The 19,796-nt window shown below is 42.7% G+C and overlaps 1 protein-coding gene across 1 annotated transcript in view; it reads left to right on the plus strand.

The window, feature by feature from the left end:
* Positions 1 to 19,796, plus strand: part of LOC147029081 (tumor protein 63-like) — an 87,394-nt gene that overhangs the window by 63,081 nt on the left and 4,517 nt on the right. The window contains exons 6-10 of the mRNA XM_085880038.1: positions 9,468 to 9,604; positions 9,795 to 9,880; positions 14,334 to 14,458; positions 14,760 to 14,816; positions 15,093 to 15,205. Coding sequence (XP_085736164.1) covers positions 9,468 to 9,604; positions 9,795 to 9,880; positions 14,334 to 14,458; positions 14,760 to 14,816; positions 15,093 to 15,205 — 518 coding nt within the window. The remainder of the gene's footprint in view (positions 1 to 9,467; positions 9,605 to 9,794; positions 9,881 to 14,333; positions 14,459 to 14,759; positions 14,817 to 15,092; positions 15,206 to 19,796) is intronic.

The following is a 19,796-nucleotide window of genomic DNA, read 5'->3' on the forward strand; positions in this document are numbered from 1 at the left end:
ACGTCTGCTTCGAACTCGAACTAAATGTGACGAAAAAAGCTAAAATGAACAAATAAATAAATAAATTAAATTAAATAATCTTACAATAAAGGTTTGTTGAAAAATTTTATGAAGTTCAAATGGGAATTAAAGAAACTTGGAAGCAATCACAAAACCCGGCCATCTCGTGTTGTGCGGCAGGCGGACTAATAAGGCCTATGAGTACTTTATGTGAGTTTGCCCTCTGAAATTTTGACCCAATTATTAATTTCTCTTCTCCATGTTCTCATAAACAAGGGTTTGTTGAAAATTATGATCTGGATGTGTGCGTGCGCACGTGCACATGCACCCACACACACATACATACACACCGAGAAAAAACATCACAAGAAGAGAAAATCAGCCCCACCCAGACAGAGACCAGGCACCATCATGGAAATGGAGGCTAGTGACACAAAGGGAGCAACTGAGAAAGGAAACAAGCTGGTAGGCGACGAGAGATTGGCTAGGATCGAAGCGCTGGATACGATGCTTTTCATTCTGACCGATCCACCAACGAAGATTAATTGCCAAGACGTATTGGTTCACATACAATTGTTCCTCTGCCTGGCAAGATTTTTCCTGTTGCGTATTTTGCCAACTGGCACTCCTCATAAAAAATGACGGTAAATAAACACCCTATTTTTGAAGGACGACCATTTGAAAAATAATCGGTTTGCTGGTTTGTGCTGTGAAGCCTCACATTGCACACACACACACACACACACACACACACACACACACACACACACACACACACACACACACACACACACACACACACACACACACACACACACACACACAACCCGATAAACTTCTCTCAATGCTCTTGTTTGACCACACCTCCTGAGCTACACAATATTTTTCATAAGCAAGGCCCACTTTCCATAAGCCACGCCCACTTTCCTACGCCACTCCCACTTTAAATAATAAATAATTGGAGGTGGTGTGTGGATCGTGGAATCGTTTTTGGTAAATAAATAAATAATTGGAGGTGGTGTGTGGGTCGTGGAATAGTTTTCGGTAAATAAATAAATAATTGGAGGTGGTGTGTGGATCGTGGAATCATTTTCAGTAAATAAATATATAATTGAAGGTGGTGTGTGGGTCGTGGAATTGTTTTCGGTAAATAAATAGATAATTTAAGGTGGTGTGTGGGTCGTGGAATAAATAGATAATTGAAGGTGGTGTGTGGGTCGTGGAATCGTTTTCGGTAGATAAATAAATAATTGGAGGTGGTGTGTGGATCGTGGAATCGTTTTCGGTAAATAAATAAATAATTGGAGGTGGTGTGTGGATTGTGGAATTGTTTTCGGTAAATAAATAAATAATTGAAGGTGGTGTGTGGGTCATGGAATTGTTTTCGGAAAATAAATAAATAATTGAAGGATGTGTCTGGGTCGTGGAATCGTTTTCGGTAAATAAATAAATAATTGGAGGTGGTGTGTGGGTCGTGGAATCGTTTTCGGTAAATAAATAGATAATTTAAGGTGGTGTGTGGGTCGTGGAATAAATAGATAATTGAAGGTGGTGTGTAGGTCGTGGAATCGTTTTCGGTAGATAAATAAATAATTGGAGGTGGTGTGTGGATCGTGGAATCGTTTTCGGTAAATAAATAAATAATTGGAGGTGGTGTGTGGATTGTGGAATTGTTTTCGGTAAATAAATAAATAATTGAAGGTGGTGTGTGGGTCGTGGAATTGTTTTCGGTAAATAAATAGATAATTTAAGGTGGTGTGTGGGTCGTGGAATAAATAGATAATTGAAGGTGGTGTGTGGGTCGTGGAATCGTTTTCGGTAGATAAATAAATAATTGGAGGTGGTGTGTGGATCGTGGAATCGTTTTCGGTAAATAAATAAATAATTGAAGGAGGTGTGTGGGTCGTGGAATCGTTTTCGGTAAATAAACAAATAATTGGAGGTGGTGTGTGGATCGTGGAATTGTTTTTGGAAAATAAATAAATAATTGAAGGTGGTGTGTGGATCATGGAATTGTTTTCGGTAAATAAATAAATAATTGAAGGTGGTGTGTGGGTCATGGAATTGTTTTCGGAAAATAAATAAATAAATAATTGAAGGAGGTGTGTGGGTCGTGGAATCGTTTTCGGTAAATAAATAAATAATTGGAGGTGGTGTGTGGGTCGTGGAATCGTTTTCGGTAAATAAATAAACATATTATTAGAAATCCACAAAGACAGAAATGCTGGTGATTCCATTTATTTTGGATCCTTTTCACTTTGGTCAATAACGTTTGGATCGAGGAGAGATCGAAGGTGGAACGACCGTGTAGTTCCTTACAAACACTGTATACACACCTTAAATGACGGTAAATAGACACCCGATTTTTGAAGGACTACCATTTGAAAAATAAAACCTCAATCAAAAATCGGCTCGAGTAAAATTTTCTAAATATCTCGAAGTGTTTAATTCCGAAGTCTTGTTTCTCCACATTCAAAACTGAAGGACAAGTATTGAAAATACAACGGGTGGTGTTTCTTCTTCTAATTCTTCCGTGTTTGTTGTAGTTAATTAGCCTAATCAATTCGGGGGATCATGATCATTTTGGTGGATCACATTCCACATCAGAAAGCTTCAGTAGAGCTCCACTAAAAAACATGACACACACACACACACACACACACACACACACACACACACACACACACACACACACACACACACACACACACACACACAAAACCTGACAATAAGGGATATCTCATATATAGCGAATCCAACAAAACAAACACAGCTCATATAAGGAAAATCAAAGCTCAAAGCTAATGAGGAGAATACCAAAAATTAAACATTAAACAAATGCAAGATTGAAAATAAAGACCGAGTGGTAATTGTTGCTGAAAGCAAACTCAAAACAGAAATGATCGCAAGAAAGATTTTTTTTTAAATGATGAAGAAGTCAACAAAGGGAGAAAACAAAACCGCATGTTTGAAAATAACCCAAAAAGATTATATCGGAAACGAGGGAAACAAAAGAAAAACGTATCAAATCCCCCCCAAGAAAGATAAACTTGAAAATTTCTGGAAACGAATCTGAGGACCAAAAATAACACAACAAAGAGATGGATTGGATCCAAAACTTGGAGGAAAAAAAAAACATCTAAAGGAAATGCCTCCGGTGATATTTAATGAAGAATTTTTTATTTTTTTAAAACAACCGGCAAAAATAGCAAACTTTAAAATCCCAGATCCGGATGGAATTTCAAATTTCTGGCCATAGCAAGGAGATGCTCCACACAATCACTACACTCGAGCATACAATGAACTTATCCAAGGTGCAGAGGCCGTGGATGAGTGGCTTACAGATAGGTAACACCTTCCTCATCCCAAAATCTGAATAAACAAAACATACAAACTTCTGATGAGAATCATCACTGACATTTTGCACCACCATCTAACGCAAGAAAGGAGGCCGAGATGCAGAACAAAAGGAATGCAAGAGGGGATGCTACAGAACAATAGACCACTGACTACTAAACAAGGCCATACTCGAAAATTGCAACACAAGAAGAACCAAATTGTCCACAGGATGGATATACGACAAAAAGAAAAGCTTTCGATAGTGTCCCACATTCATGGATGATAAAATGCATGTAATTGTAAAAGCTTCAATGCCCACATAATGAATCAAACTGATTGAGAAAGAAATGGAGCTTTGGAATACCACATTGATATTACAGCACTCGGAACGAAAGATCAAAATACCAGGGGTGAAGGTACGTCGCGGGATCTTCTAGGGAGACAGCCTTTCGTCCCTCCTGTTTTGCCTGGCCATGGACCTACTGAGCAACCTCATTAATGAGCAAGGACATGGATACACCCTAATGTGCAATCAAAGAACGCCCAGAGAGATAGGAAAGGTGACACATCTACTGCACATGGATGATTTAAAAGTCATTGAACCAAATGACAAAAAGTTGGCAGAACATCTGAAATTAGTGAAACAAAGTGCATCAGACTACTGAAACCAACTTGGGAGAAAACACGAAGCCAACAAATCAAAGAAGGTATCCTGAACCCACTGATCAAAAAACTTTCCGAAGACATGTGCGAATGGAAGATGTCACACAAGAAACCGAAACAGCAGCAAATGCAGCCACGATTGCAAAAAAAGACAAAAGAAAAATATAAAACGAAATTTCAACTAATATATATCGACAACTGGGAGAACGACAAAAGAGCAGCAAGATATATATATATATTTATATATATATATATATATATATATATATATATATATGTATATATATATATATATATATATATTTATATATATATATATATATATATATATATATATATATGTATATATATATATATCTTCTTCTTCTTCTTTAGGCTGCTCCCGTTTGGGGTCGCCACAGCGGATCATCCGTATGATCCGCATAGTGATTTGGCACGTTTTACGCCGGATTCCCTTCCTGACGCAACCCTGGTCGCCTCTTACGACACAGGGATATGGTACACCTATTTTAACCGGGGTATACACCGGCCCAGTACACTGGTACTCATTTCGCCGACCTTGGAAGGATGACAGGCTGAGTCAACCCCCTGGTGTATTAATTCAGTGGCCCAACGGGGCTTGAACTCTCGGACCTTTTGGATCCCAAGCCGCTGCCCTAACCACTGCGCCAACACCAGGTATATATATATATATATATATATATATATATATATATATATATATATATATATATATATATATATATATTTATATATATATATATATATATATATATATATATATATATATATATATATATATATATATATATATATATATACATACATACATACATATACATGAGAGTTGGACAGATTGGGAATTGACAAAGAAGGCTCGTTGTTACGGCAAAAAAGAGGTCAGCTCCACTGGTACATATATAAAAGTCTCAATATCCCAGTTCCAGAAAACTCATGGAAACATGAACCAAAGGCAATCACTGAAAACAAGGAAGTAATGCTTATGTACAACCTGATGATCCCATTGAGTGTGAACAGAGAAAACTAGAGGGGGAGCACTTGGGAGAGTGCAAAACCTCCGCCGCCAATAATGCTGGGTCACTCAAGTGAACCTTCTATCTTATTCATTAAATGATGTCAACAGTGCTGACAGAGTTAGTTCTTTTCTCCATTTTTTTTTTGGGGGGGGGGGTCGGAAAGCACTTAAATCATGTAGAAATGCAAAAAAAAGAAATCGAAATTTTGTTGAAAAAAAAGTTGCAAAAATTTTTTTCTCTAACAATTTTTTTTTGGGCGTTGGGGGGGGGTGGAAATCACTTAAAACATGTAGAAATGCAAAAAAAAAATTCTCTAACAATTTTTTTTGGGGGGGGTGGAAATCACTTAAAACATGTATAAATGCAAAAAATGTTTTTTCTCTAACAATTTTTTTTTGGGGGGGGGGGGTGGAAATCACTTAAAACATGTATAAATGCAAAAAAGTTTTTTCTCTAACAATTTTTTTTTTGGGGGGGGGGGGTTGGAAATCACTTAAAACATGTAGAAATGCAAAAAAAAATTCTTTTTTGGGGGGGGGGTAACAATTTTTTTTGGGGGGGGGAGGTTGGAAATCACTTTAAACATGTAGAAATGCAAAAAAAAATATTTTTTCTCTAACAATTTTTTTTGGGGGGGGAGTAACAATTTTTTTTGGGGGGGGGGTGGAAATCACTTAAAACATGTAGAAATACAAAAAAAAAAATTTTTTTCTAACAATTTTTTTGGGGGGGGGGGACCAAGTCCAAAATTTAATGGCATGATCCTTGGACCATACCTATCCCCCCCACCAAGTTTCGTCGAAATCCGTCCAGGAGTTTTTCCGTAATACTGTTTACAAACAAACAAACAAACAGAAAGGGGTGAAAACAGTAACCTCCATCCATCTTCGAAGATGGCGGAGGTTAACAAAGCATTGTGACCAGATGTAGTACTTTGGTAACAAAAAAAAAGAAAAGAAAAGAAAAGAAGGCATTGCTGATTGAGGTTTCAGTTTGATGTACCAGAATAGGAATGTTCTTTTCCTTCTCTTAAATTCCATTCACACATTTATTTTTATTTCTTCTTTTTTTTTAATGCATAGTCAAGGCTTGTGGAAGAGCTTTGTGATCACTCTTCTCCAAACTGTTTTACCGGTTGGATCATTATTGATATATAAACAAGACGAATGGCTCTTGGTACATGGCATACCTCCACCAAGCTGAACTAAACAGTTTACGTTTTGCATCCCACCGATAGGCCGGTTCTGGATCCAGATTTTCACGAAAATCTAATCAATTCATCGTTGTCCCATAAGCAACCTGTCCACCAAGGTTCATTCAAATCCGTCATAGCACATGGCAGCCGGTCTACCAAGAAAAAGAAAATCACAGAACTGTCAGAAAGAATCCGAAAATGAAAATATCTGAAAATAAGTGCAGCTTTGTCATGCTCATCTGGCAGGAGGCTGGTGATCCTTTCCTTTAATGAAAAAAGTTATCTTTGTTACGTACCTACATACGAAGCACGGTTCCTTATAGTTTACGATGTGAAAGCATACCCCACTGGTATATGTATATATAACACCGTAACTGTCCTTCGGGGACCTGGCAGGTCGGCAGGAGTCCCAAACTTCCCTAAACATCGTTGCTGTTGCACCGTCAATTTACAATGGCGAAGCAAATCATCTGATCGGAGTTGCTTAACATTTTCAACATTCCTAAATTCTTTCTAAAGTGGATTATAGTAGATTTTTGCATGTATTGGTGAAAGGTGTGTGTGTGTGTGTGTGTGTGTGTGTGTGTGTGTGTGTGTGTGTGTGTGTGTGTGTGTGTGTGTGTGTGTGTGTGTGTGTGTGTGTGTGTGTGTGTGTGTGTGTGTGTCATGTTTTTTAGTGGAGCTCTACTGAAGCTTTCTGATGTGGAATGTGATCCACCAAAATGATCATGATCCCCCGAATTGATTAGGCTAATTAACTACAACAAACACGGAAGAATTCTCATGTTTTAAACGTATGCCATTTTAAGGTGAAAAGAGCAGCTTAAATCGGTCCTTCCACGGCATGGCATTGCAATTACATAATAAATAACAAAAACAATGATCACATCGTAACAAAGCACATATTAAATCAATAAATTCTAATAATATTAACATTAATAATAATAGTACAGTAGTATCATTTGGTAATAATAATGAACATGCAATACCACCCTGGCATAAACACATCTGGATTTGGTGAAAGGCAAGCAGGTATGCCCACAAGGGCGTGAAGACAAATGAAAATTAGGTCCAATGGACATACGGACCCACACAAAAGTGGTATGTAAATACTGTTCAACCAACTATATAATCTGACTACAATAAAGGGGGGAATATCAATGAATTCATGATCTCATAATTGCTCCCCCAAATTGAGTGCTACATCATCACATCATGCCGGATGTAGTTTTACATTGACCATTTCACAGGGAATCACTGGGTTGTTGGATTTGATGAAACCCATCATTTAATAAAATAACTTACAAACTCTCCTTCATTCCCACTACTGTGGCTTCGATGGATATTTAACGGAGAATGTAAATACATGTAATAGTGAAAAAGTCAGGGAGACTGAGTTAAGGATGTAGAACTAGCAGCTTAGAGCAAATTGTCTTTCCAGAGTTTCCACGTGAACGCGCACATAGGTACCCCGGGAATGGTGATGGCGGACAAGCTTTCTGATGTGGCCATCTGATTTGTACACACTCAATGGGGAGCACGCAGTCTTGGTGGTGGATGTAAAGTCTGTGGTTTTCATTGACTCGGTTCTGAACGCCGGGGACTTTTAACCCACTGTTGCATGGCACGAAATCTGTAATTCAAACATAATTTTCAGCATTTAGAAGAAAGAGTGGCAATTTTGAGAATAGTTACATCATAATTGTTGTGTTCCTGAATGCCAATCAGACATGCGGAAATAAAGGGATCACGAGAAATATCCGTGGATGAGAGTAGTCGGGTTCGTACCATTTCCTGTTAGTACAAGCAAACAGCAGTAGTAGTGGACGACATCACACACACGCACACACACACGCACACACACACACACACATACACGCGCACACACGCACACACACACACACACACACACACACACACACGTAAGTAATTGTTGTTTGAGACAATCAATCTCTTGCATTTCGTTCTGTGATGGGTTTATTGCCCAGCCTTGTCTAGAATAATTAACCAACTAAGCCCTCCAGGGGAAACCAAGGTGAGCTGCTTCTTGAGCACGTCAGTTATATCGTTCACTGCGACCACTCATACCTGGAATGAGCAGGCATTCCAGACACTAAGGTGTTCTCCAGCAACTCGAGCACAATCCTATTTCTTCAATAAACATTGAGCAACCGAGACAGTCAGGTGACTTAATGGAATCCAGTCATCCGAGGGTTGGAGGTCACCGGTCAGAGAACGCCAACAAGGACCAAGAAAAAGAAAAGGTCCATGACGGGACTCAAAAAGCAGGACCGAGCGATCAGGAGTGCAGCTCGAGGATGTCTGGACTCACAGAACTCCTCTGCATGCTCGATGTATTCCAATCACTCATGAAGGTTTTCTTCAATTGGCAAAAACCAACCAGCACGGTTCAATATGGTGTTGGACGCTTCACCTTTGTCAGAAAGATCACGACACTGTAAGAAACAATACAGGGTGTCCATAAAGTCCTTGTGCAGCATTTATATCTTTCGATATACACTTGGTGGAAAGAAACTATAAAACGTTATGAATTAAGCTTCTACGTGCCATTTACAGTTTGTTTCTATCCTGTTTACATTAAAAGTTATAAAAGTTCAAAGTTGCACAAGGACTTTATGGACACCCATCCGATTGATGTGTGTAATCAGAATCGTCGTGTCTTGTGCCGCAATGTTTTGTCTTTGTAAAATGTCCTCGCTTGGGTTGGACATCGTGTTGTCCTGTCTGACGTTCCGTCTGAACCCTTGGATCAAGATGCTTGGAACACAGGTTCAAATCCCATAGACCATATGTATTTGTCCATTCTCTACGAGTTTTCTCGGGGCTGGCAGCACGACCCAGAAATACGCACACTCTCCTCTCGGCTGTCCTCGCCTGGGTTCGAATCCCGACCAAGCTATAAACTGCCATCCTGGTGTCCCACGGGCAGATAGGCGAGGCATCAATGTGTGTGCCGTCGCTCGCTCAGACGGCTGTTAAGCCGGGCGTCCCATCTGCCGTCATTTTAGCAAGTGGACGTTCAACATCGCACGGTGTCCTTCGTGAAGGGTAGGCGAGCTATCGCCGGAACCGGAACCAAATTACAAAACTGCCGTCCTCACATCACCGGCACAGTAGCGTGCACTCCCAGCAATGATGCAACCAGCAGTGTAAACACATACTTTTCAACATAACATAACATGACATTGACACCCTGTCTCTCCTCCGCACAGTGGACAGGTGTTGGGACGCCGGTGCTTTGAGGCACGGATCTGCGCCTGTCCAGGGCGAGACCGCAAGGCCGACGAGGACAACTTTCATCGGCAGCAGCAACCGCTGGACAGCCCGAAGACACCGGGTGTCAAACGCCGTATGTAGTAGTAGTAGTAGTAGTAGGCCCAGGCAGCGTACCTGGAAGCCTGTCACAATGACGTTCATCACATAATTGAGTGTTACTCGGTCGGGATCAATAGAAAAATGGAAAAACATATCCCCAGGTGACGATGATGATGAAGTATGTGTGGTGAGCTGATTTCCCTGCTCCTGTGTCTCCCTCCCAGCCCTTAAGCAAAGTAATTCAGGAGGTATGCTGATTGGTGCGAGTAAAAAATGGCGCCCGGGCGAGGAGGAGGTTTTCTACGTTCCGGTATGAACATTGAGAAGCAATTTTTACTTCGTCCACCTCGGTTGAGCTAACGTGGTAGACGTTGAACGCTTTAAGGGTACCTAGCGGGCCTGTTGGTCCATTGGACCAAATGTTCATTTGGATCTTCATGGCATTGCAGCGTCCCCAACATCGGCTTGCCTTTTATACCAAGCACAGGTGTGTTTGGGCCAACGCGAGGATTATTACCTTAGTTATTATTATTATTGCCAAATTATACCACTGTTATTGTTGTTAATATGATTAGTGTTAATTAATATATGCTTTGTCACAATGTTATTATTTTTGTTATTTGTTTTGTCACGAGAATGCCATGCCGCGCGCAGAAGCACCTATTAAGCTGCTCTCTACACCTCAGCAAAGAAAATTGAAAACCCACTCCGTGGGAGTACCTCCTGTGCTGCTGCCTTTCGCAGGGCAGCTACCGGATGACGGGATTGTGGCAAAGCCTTCGGGACCCTCATTCCTTGATGATAGGAGGGAAACCATGGGGTAAACTTTCCAGGTCAGATTGCGGTTGTGTGTGGCAGAGTGACGCTGAGGTGTCGTCCACCAGACGGCGGTTTCTTTGGGTCAACCTGAGGCTATCCCTTCGGGTGGGTGCTTGGAATGTCCTATCCCTAAGAGAGCATGATCACTTGTCTCTGTTATCATCTGAGCTCAAGCGTTTGGACATTGGCATTGCAGCTCTCTCTGAGGTTCGGAGACCGGATTGCGGCGAGATCATGGTGGGTGGTTACACCTACTATTGGTCTGGTCGTTCTGATGGTTACCATGCCTGAGGAGCTGCTGACTCCAATGATAATTGAGGTTACACCGGTCAACGAGAGTATTACGAGAAGAAGGATTCATCATTCCTTGGGTGTCGTTTCCCCAGTCTCTGTTTATGCTCCGACTGAAGCGAGTTATCTCACCGTGAAGGACACATTCTATGCCACGCTCGATTCTGTGGTTGATCAGTGTCCCAGGCGAGATAATCTTCTAGTCCTGGGGGATTTCAATGCATCGACTGGAACTGATAGGGATCGTTACAAGATGTGTGTTGGTCCCCATGGGTCTGAAACTGTGAACGAGAATAGCACTAAGTTCCTTGACTTTGCAAGAAGTCATGGACTTAGGGTGGCTGGTTCATGGTTTCAGCGCCCACAGGCTCATCACTGGACTTAGTATTCCAACGCTGGCGGTGTGGCAAAGGAGATTGACCATATCCTCATTGATGGTCACTGGAGGATAATCCAGAACTGCAGGGTCTACTGTTGTGCTCAGTTCCTCAGTACCGACCACAGGCTTGTTGTAGCAACTCTGCACTTGCAGCGTAAATCCAGGAGAATGGTACCATCCCAATCTTGTCTGGATGTTGGCAAGGTCAAGGATGAAAGGGTAGCTGAGGAGTTTGCGAACAAGCTGAGAGGAGATTTGGGGGGCGGGGGAGGTCTGAGTGCTTTGGGAAATACTGAAGAGTTGTGGATTGCCTTCAAGAACACCATCCTCGATGCTGCATGGTGGATGTCTTGGAACTCGCAGAAGGGTGAAGAATAATTTTGTCTCTCAAGGGACGTGAGGTACCATTGATCAGTCGCAAGGCCAGACTTCATGGCAGAGCTGAGCTGTTCAGGGACTTGAGGCATAAAACTGTACGTGTGCTGAGGGAGAGCAATAAGACCTATGTGCAAGGAATCTGTGAGGGGGTAGAGCATCACCTGTGGTCAAGTGATTGCCGTCCTGCTTTCAGGGGAATTCCCGCATTGCGTTCCTCCAAGCCCATTCATCGGAGCACTGCAGTGAGAGCGGAAGATGGTGGGCTCTTGACAGAAGAATTTGTGAAGGCCTGCTGGACCGGTTACTGTGAGCGGCTGTACGAGGCTGACCCATCAGCTATTGAGTTGTATGTCAGAGGTGTTGCTATCCTGATTGCTTACCCACCAATCAACCGTGATTCACCTTCGTTTTTGGAAACACAGGCTGCGGTGAACCGGTTGAAATGGGGTAAAGCTCCAGGGATCTGTGGCATCCATGCTGAACTTCTCAAGGCTGGTGGAAATGCTGCACTCGTGTTGTTGCATGCAGTTTTGTGCTCTGCCTGGAACACAGGCCTCGACTGATTGGAAGATGGGCCTTGTTGTCCCGCTCTGGAAAGGGAAGGGTGATCGCCAAGACTGTAACAAGTACCGAGGGGTGACACGACTCTGTGTCGGGCAAGGTCTTTGCTGAGATAATTCTTGATAGGATTTCGCCACCATCTGCTTGAGCACCAGCACCCAGAGTAGTCAGGCTTAATGGTCAACGATTGACTGTATCCTTGCTCTTCATGTCCTCACCGAACGCAGACGAGAGTTTCGGCAGGGGCTGCTTGCAGCTTATGTTTATCTCTGCAAAGCATTCGATTCAGTGAATTGGGTTGCCCTCTGGAGGATTCTTGGTCTTCATGGGGTGTCACGGAAACTGATAAATCTGATATCTGAACTATACTCTGGTACTGAGAGTGCCGTGAGATGTGGTGGTACCATCTCTGACTTATTTCCAGTTATTACTGGAGTTTGTCAGTGGCGTGTACAGGCCCCCACACTTTGCAGCACTTGTATGGACTGGATTCTGGGGAGGATGTTAGGGAGAACAAAGCTGCAGTGCATCGTTTGGGAATGTCAAGATCTCTGACCTTGATTTCGTAGACGATGCAACAATCTTTGCAGAGACTCAAGATATCCTTTTGTGGGTCCTCGAGGTGCTGAATGAGGGGTCGGAGCCGCTGGGATTATGGGTTTCCTGGATCAAAACTAAGATCCAGGTTTTCAATGACATCTTGGATGCTGCTGTCCGGTTTATAGTGAGGATGTTAAGGTCACGGAGACATTCACTTACCTTAGCAATGATATTTATGTCTCTGCTGGCTGTGAGTCAGAGGTCAATAGATGTCTGAGTCAGGCAGGAGGAGGAGTTGGTACGAGTGTACCAGTGCAGGAGGACAAAAGTCCGAGTCTTCAGGTCCTTGGTACTTCCAGTCTTGTTCTACGGATGTGAGACTTTGACTCTGACCAGGGATCTTAGATGGAGGCTTAATTCATTTGGTACCAGGTCTCTTTGGAGAATCCTTCGCGATCGCTGGTCGAACTTTGTGTTCAATGAGCGGTTACTGAGAGAGACTGAAATAAGTTTTGTTTCCTGCATAGTCCGTGAGCGTCAGGTGCAGCTGTATGGACATGTGACTCATTTTGCTGATGCTGATCCTGCTCACCAGATTCTCTCAGCGAGGGAGCCTCATGAGTGGAGGATTCCAACGGGCTGACCACATACCTCATGGTTGCAGCAGGTTGATCAGCATCTCAAGATGGGGATGGGCCAGGCATCTGCCTGGGGGATGACCAGACGGAGGCCCCTGGAGTACCGCGGAAAGTGGACGCAGCGCCGCACTGCTCCGGCGCATGCTCCCATATGTGACCTGACCCGACCTATACACCTTAACACGACGTGCATTTAAAACAATCGGAGTTCTTCCGGGTTTGTTGGAGTTAATTAGCCTCATCAACTCAGGAGATCAAGACGATCATTTCAGGACATCACACTCCACATCAGAAGGCTCCAGTAAAACTCCACAAAAAACACGCCTCACACACCTCATACATTTATAGCAGAAGTTGGGAAATACAACAAGTAGAGAAATATGAAAATGACAACAGATAAAGGAGGATTTATAAGAGGTAAAGATGAGGTTTGGTGGAGTCATTAAGCATGTTCCACAGGTAGAATATGGACAGACAGATTCGAGTTCGACTTAATCAGAGAGACTCTGTGATGCTATATATGAATTTATGGTGCTATGACATTGGTAATAAACAGATGAAAGAGAGAAGATGAAGTGAAAAGTTTTTTTTTAATGCTGATGGACCTTTGAGCTGTCTATGGTGAGCAGGTGCTCCATTGCTCCTGTTTATGGGAAGTTGTACTGATGATGATCCACAGGATCTCAGATGTTGATGCGTCAAAGAAGTGTTTGACAAATATGCTGATAACTTGAGCTCCACTTATCTGTCCATATCATATTTTTGTTTATGACATCACAAGATGAATCCTGACACAAGGAAATACAAAGATAAGATGTCCGAAAAGATTTTCTGTTTGTGTCATATTCATAACCTGACACTGGAAATCAAGACCACCTTCGATGTTGGTTCGAACAACAGTTTGTGTACGTTAAAGATCCTATGGTGTCTTTCGCAAAGAATAGCGAGCTATCGCCGACACCGTGAAAAAATTCCAAATTCCTGCCCTAACCACTGCTGGGAGAGGGATGGCAAACCACCCAACATTTGTTTTGACAAAAAAGCAAATGCAAAATCACCCAGCCTCAGGGCAAGAAACTGCTTTGGTGGCACCGACCTTCTGCCACAGACTTTGGTACATCGTTGAATGACAATTCCTTTTCCATTGTACCGGACAGGTGCACGGACGTGAGAACTACGAGATATTGATGAAGATCAAAGAGAGTCTGGAGCTGTCCCAATTTGTGCCGGCCCAGGCCGTGGAGAGCTACCGACAGCAGCAACAGCAGCTTTTTCAACAGCAGTGAGTGCTAATTGCTTGGAGCTCCCCACCACAGTTTTAGAACTTTTATTCTTTTCTGGACAAGCTAGGGCCACTAAACTTATCGAAAAGTGCACCTTGGTAGCTGCGGAACAAGTTAAGCCCTCTGCTCCACTGGGCAATCCCAGCTACCAGTCTTGCAAACCCCCAGGTCCAGCATGCAGCCTGATCCCCACCTCACCCGGGCTTCGAGCCATCATTACTCTGCTTCCATGACTTGATGGCTCAGGCACTCTGCCAAAGTGGCATTCCGGTGGTACCGGATTCTGCCTGTCTCTTGCAGTGGTGGGGGTGAACAGGACAGAGCTATGGACCGAACCTTGGACCCCTGGGTTCAAAGGCGAGTTTACATGACACCACTGCTTATATAACATCCATTTTGACTTTGTCTGTCTTTCCAGCTCACACTTCACAATATATTCACATCCATCTTTAATTGTTTTCACTTTTCTTCGGATGATGCATTTTCACCCCATAACATTGAATTGTTTTTTCTCCCCCTCGCCCTCTACTCTTTATCTCTACCACCCCCCATTTTCCTCCCGTTTCTTTTATACCCCATCCTTCATACTTTCCCCCACCGTTGATATTTAATCCCCAACCATTACCACAATAGGCCTTGCCTGCAGAGCCAGCAGTGCTTCACTGCAGCCCCTCCTCCTCCACCTCCACCACCACCCCACAAACTACCATCACTGAGCCAGTTTGTGGGGCAGCACAGCGCGATGGGTGAGAGATTATGGTCCACTGTGACACAGTTATGGCAATAAAGAGAATACTTTAACACCAGGCATCACTGGACACGATAATTGTGGAATCTATGAACAATCGCGCGGAGGAAATGAGTCTTTCTTGATCCTCAGACACTCTTAGGAAATAAAGAGCAAAGCCGGTCAGAAAGAGAGAACATCTCATTAACACAGGAGCGACGATGTATTTTTTTTTTTAAAGAAAAAAGTTTTCTCTCTCACAAGCCGATGGACTTAAATATAACACGACTGGATATTCTTCAACGGTAATCTTTAATTGGATGGAAGAGTAGTCATTTTCATGAATACCAAGAAAAGTCCATGGAAGTTCATGAGTGAAAATTGGGTGTTTGGGTTAATTAAAACACCCCTTGTGAAGATAATTAACAGCCTTATTTAATTATATCCTTTATCAAGTGCCATCCTCGGCCACCTCGCTCTCTGGGGTCTTAAGGCGTTTCCTGGGTAACCTCGCTTGGGTCTGACGCCGCCATGTTTTTTGGCCTGCTCAACCATGCCTCGACTTGGAACAGGCCACAACAATTTCTTAACGATTAAGTTTTTTTTTCACTTTTCTCACTCATATTATCGAATGCCTGATCATCATACCTAGGAATCACTGGATACATTGCAAAGCTTATAAACGCCCGGAGATGCCAGCATTTGTAGCTTTATTTAATTTCCAAACATACCATAACCTCGAGAATCTCTTAAACTAAGCTGAATTTCAAAATTTAAGCTTCAGAATCAAACTTAGCAGCAGTTCTGACTCCTAAAAGTGTTCTTTTGTCCAATTCGGACATATTTGATATTTCAGGCATCTTCAAGAGGTGTGTGTTTAATATGACAGTCTGGCAATTGTCAATCGCTTGCCAGGCGAGCTGTTCCTTATCAACCGATTAGTTGGAGTGCTTAAGCCACTTGGCAAGCGCTCTACAATATTCACACTGTAATTGAATACTGTGTATCGATCGACTCGAGCAATGTTCAGAAGCCACTTGCCTGTGATGGCCCTGCGTTGTTCTGTGGTCATCTTGCCAGATAAATACAAATTAAAAAAAAAAGAAACTTTTCGTTAACATCATGGCAGAATAGCCGAGAGGTACACAAACTCTCTCTAATCTGATTAGCTTAGGTTTGAATCCCGACCCAGTTATAAACTGTCATCCCGGTGTTTCACAGGCAGGGTGATTCTTCAACATGTGTGCCATTAAACTGGATGTCACATCTGCCAGAATCCCCCCCCCCTTCTTCTCCCCTTCCCATCTCTAACTCCTCTCCCTTTCTCATCCCTCTCTCTCTCTCCTTGCTGCTCCTCCACCCCTCCCCTCTGTTATGGGGGCTGGGAAGGACTGATGGTTTAGTTATGAATTTTCCAAGTAGATAGCATAGGTTTTTAAATGCTCCCGCCCAGTTTTATATAGAACCTGGAGGTTAAAAAGAAAATGTTGCTGTTTGGGTAATAAATAAATAAATCACCCACCCCTTCCCCTCACTCTGCCTTGCCTTCTGTCTCCCTCACGCTGCCTCCCCTCATGCTTCCTCTCCTACCCCCCCTCCCTTCGTGCTGCCTCCCCCTTCATGCTGCCTCCCTCCCCACACCATTCATGCTGCCTCCCCCTGCTTCACGCTGCCTTTCTCCTCCCCCTTATACTGCCTTCCACCCCTGGTATTGCCTCCTCCCCCTCACGCTACCCCCCCACGCTGCTCCCCCCCCACCTCACTCACCGACCCCTTTCCGTCTCCCCGCCCATTCTCCCTCTCACCGACCCCTCTCCCTCTGCCTGCCCCATCTCCCTCTCCCCACCTCCTCTCCATCTCCCTGCCGATTCTCCCTCTCACCGACCCCTCTCCCTCTGCCTGCCCCCCTTTCCCTATCCCTGCCCTTCTCCCTGCTCCCTCTCCCTCTGCACCTCCCCACCCTCCTCTCTCCCTCCTTAATACTCCCGTAAGTGAAGTGACGGGTTGTATTTGCTGGTAGGACAATAAAAATGGTACCATTGGAAAGGTACAAAAATTAGTGTCTGCTTAATCATAAAAATGCCCGTTTTAAAAGCCGGTGTTTCCTGGAGGGAAGAATCAGGATTTGGAACTTCAATGTAGCGGTTCCAACAGTATGACAGCAGGAACCCTTTATAATAAAGCCTGATGGACATGAAAGGAACACAGAGTTATATGCAGTACAGGGAAGTAATACCCCTCGAAGCAAAAGAAAAATATATCATAAAACACAGACAATTACAAGCCAATCACGACAGCAGCAACAACAACAACAACAACGACAACAAAAACGTGTTATAAAAGATCCTCTTTTTTTTGTTTGTTTCACTTGATGTTACATCTTCATTGAAATTCACAGATAGACACGCAATACGTTTGTGAAGTACAACTTGCTCTCCTTTCATTCAATCCGTCAGTGGAGCGGACAGGTATGTACGGCTCAAGTCAGTAAGTCATTTTTATAATGTACATTAAAGAATGAGCAATGGAACAACAAATGGGTGGAGGGAGAGAGATGGAGAGAAAGGGAGAGTAAGAGAGAGAGAGATGGAGAGAGAGAGATGGAGAGAGAGAGATGGAGAGAGAGGGATGGAGAGAGAGAGAGGGAGACAGACAGACAGACAGACAGACAGACAGACAGACAGACAGACAGACAGACAGACAGACAGACAGTGAGTGAGTGGAAAGATAATATCAGCCATTTGTCAAGATAAACTTTTCCTCCACTGAAGTAGTTTTGTTTTTCTTGAGCGTTTTGGCCATGACTCACTCCGTGGAAGTTCCACATAGTTAAGACTAAAACACAAGACATTTCGCTGCACCGTCATGGGTGCCATCTCTAGATTATACGTACAGCACTTGCTAATACTTCCAGGAAGTGATGTGGTTGGTTACCCTAAATTGACCCTATGCACTAAGCGAGTGACGTCACAGCGGAAGGTAAGGCTCCGCCATATTGAGTCGCAAAAAATCATGGCTACCACGCACGTGTCACGCGAACTTCTTGGCTATTTCCATGGATTAGGTGTTATTTCTAAGAAGATGTACTGCGAAAAACTGAAGCTGTGTGGTCTTAGTGAAGATCCTTATATTATTTCAAAGGATAAATGGACAACAGAAAGGAAATTTTGGCCTCAAATCGTTTTCCCTGACATCTATGTTTACCTTGTTGAAACGCCGAGTCCTTCCACTCAAGCCAGCCTGAAAGCCTTCAAGAGTATGGACGCTTACTCATATTATGTCGCCGGGTTTGTTAGTGACATAATCTCGACGAAAGCTGACAAGAACTGTATTATCGTGAGGGCAAAGGTAAAGGTAAGCCTGTTTTCTCTCATTTCACTATTATTGTGTTCGTTGTTGCTTGTTTTGTTCAGCAACCAGCATCACTTTTTTTTAACCTGACTGCTGCCACAAGTTAATTTCAAGTGAAGCTCTTGTCTAAATGCTAAGTTTGTAGAAAATCTTCGTTCGTCAGTTTGTTTACAGATACATTATATTTTTTTCCATGACAAACATACAGTGTAATGCCACACTGCTGTGGATATTTCCAAGTGCAAGTTAACCTCCGCCATCGAAGATGGACGGAGGTTACTGTTTTCACCCCTGTCTGTTGTTTGTTTGTTTGTGAACAGTATTACGGAAAAACTCCTGGACGGATTTCGACAAAACTTGGTGGGGGGATGAAGTATGGTCCAAGGATCATGCCAATAGATTTTGAACTTGGTCCAAAGTGTAATATGGCCGCTATGGTGGCCATTTTGAAAAAATATTTGAATTTTTTTTTTTGCATTTCTACATGTTTTAAGTGATTTCCAACCCCCCAAAAAATAAATTTGTTGGAGGAAAAAAAAAATATTTGCAACTTTTTTTCAAAAAAAATTTCATTTTATTTGAAAAATATTTGAATTTTTTTTCTTTTTCTACATGTTTTAAGTGATTTCCAACCCCTCCCCCTCCCCCCAAAAAAATTGTTAGAGAAAAAAAATTTCGATTTTATTTTTTGGGAATTTCTCCATGCACGTCGATCTAGTTTAGTTTATTCAATCGTTGTTCAGTGGAGTCTGATCCGTTTTGACCTACAATGAAGAGGATATCAGGTTCACTTAAGTGACCCAGCAGTATTGGCGGCGGAGGTTTTGCACTCTACCGAGTGCTCCCCTTCGAGTTTTTTTTATGTATTGTACATATCGATGCGACTTTCTGTAGTGAAAATGTTACACTGATTTTTTTTTTCTAATTTCTAAAATGCTATTTTAAAAAAAACTATTTAATTTAATCAGCGACGTAATAGCAACAAGACAAGTTTCGAGGAAACAACTCAGAACTGTGCGCGTCAGACGGCTGTTAGAAAGGCGATCGAGCCTAGATCTCATATTCTGTCAATAAAACAAGGGATATAATGCATTTTAATGATACAAATCAGACAATATTTTGTAACCACCAGCTATTTAATACCAACTACTGAAATAACGTATCAGAAATTAGTTACATACCGGAGACAAAATGAAGGCCGCACAACCAGTCAGGTTCGCCAGGCCGCCATTTTTTTCTCTTCTCAGAACCGATATCCA

The sequence above is a fragment of the Eptatretus burgeri genome, chromosome 4, assembly GCF_056783735.1.
Source record: "Eptatretus burgeri isolate ZD-2024b chromosome 4, Ebu_testis_v1, whole genome shotgun sequence".
In the NCBI taxonomy this organism is placed as follows: domain Eukaryota; kingdom Metazoa; phylum Chordata; class Myxini; order Myxiniformes; family Myxinidae; genus Eptatretus; species Eptatretus burgeri.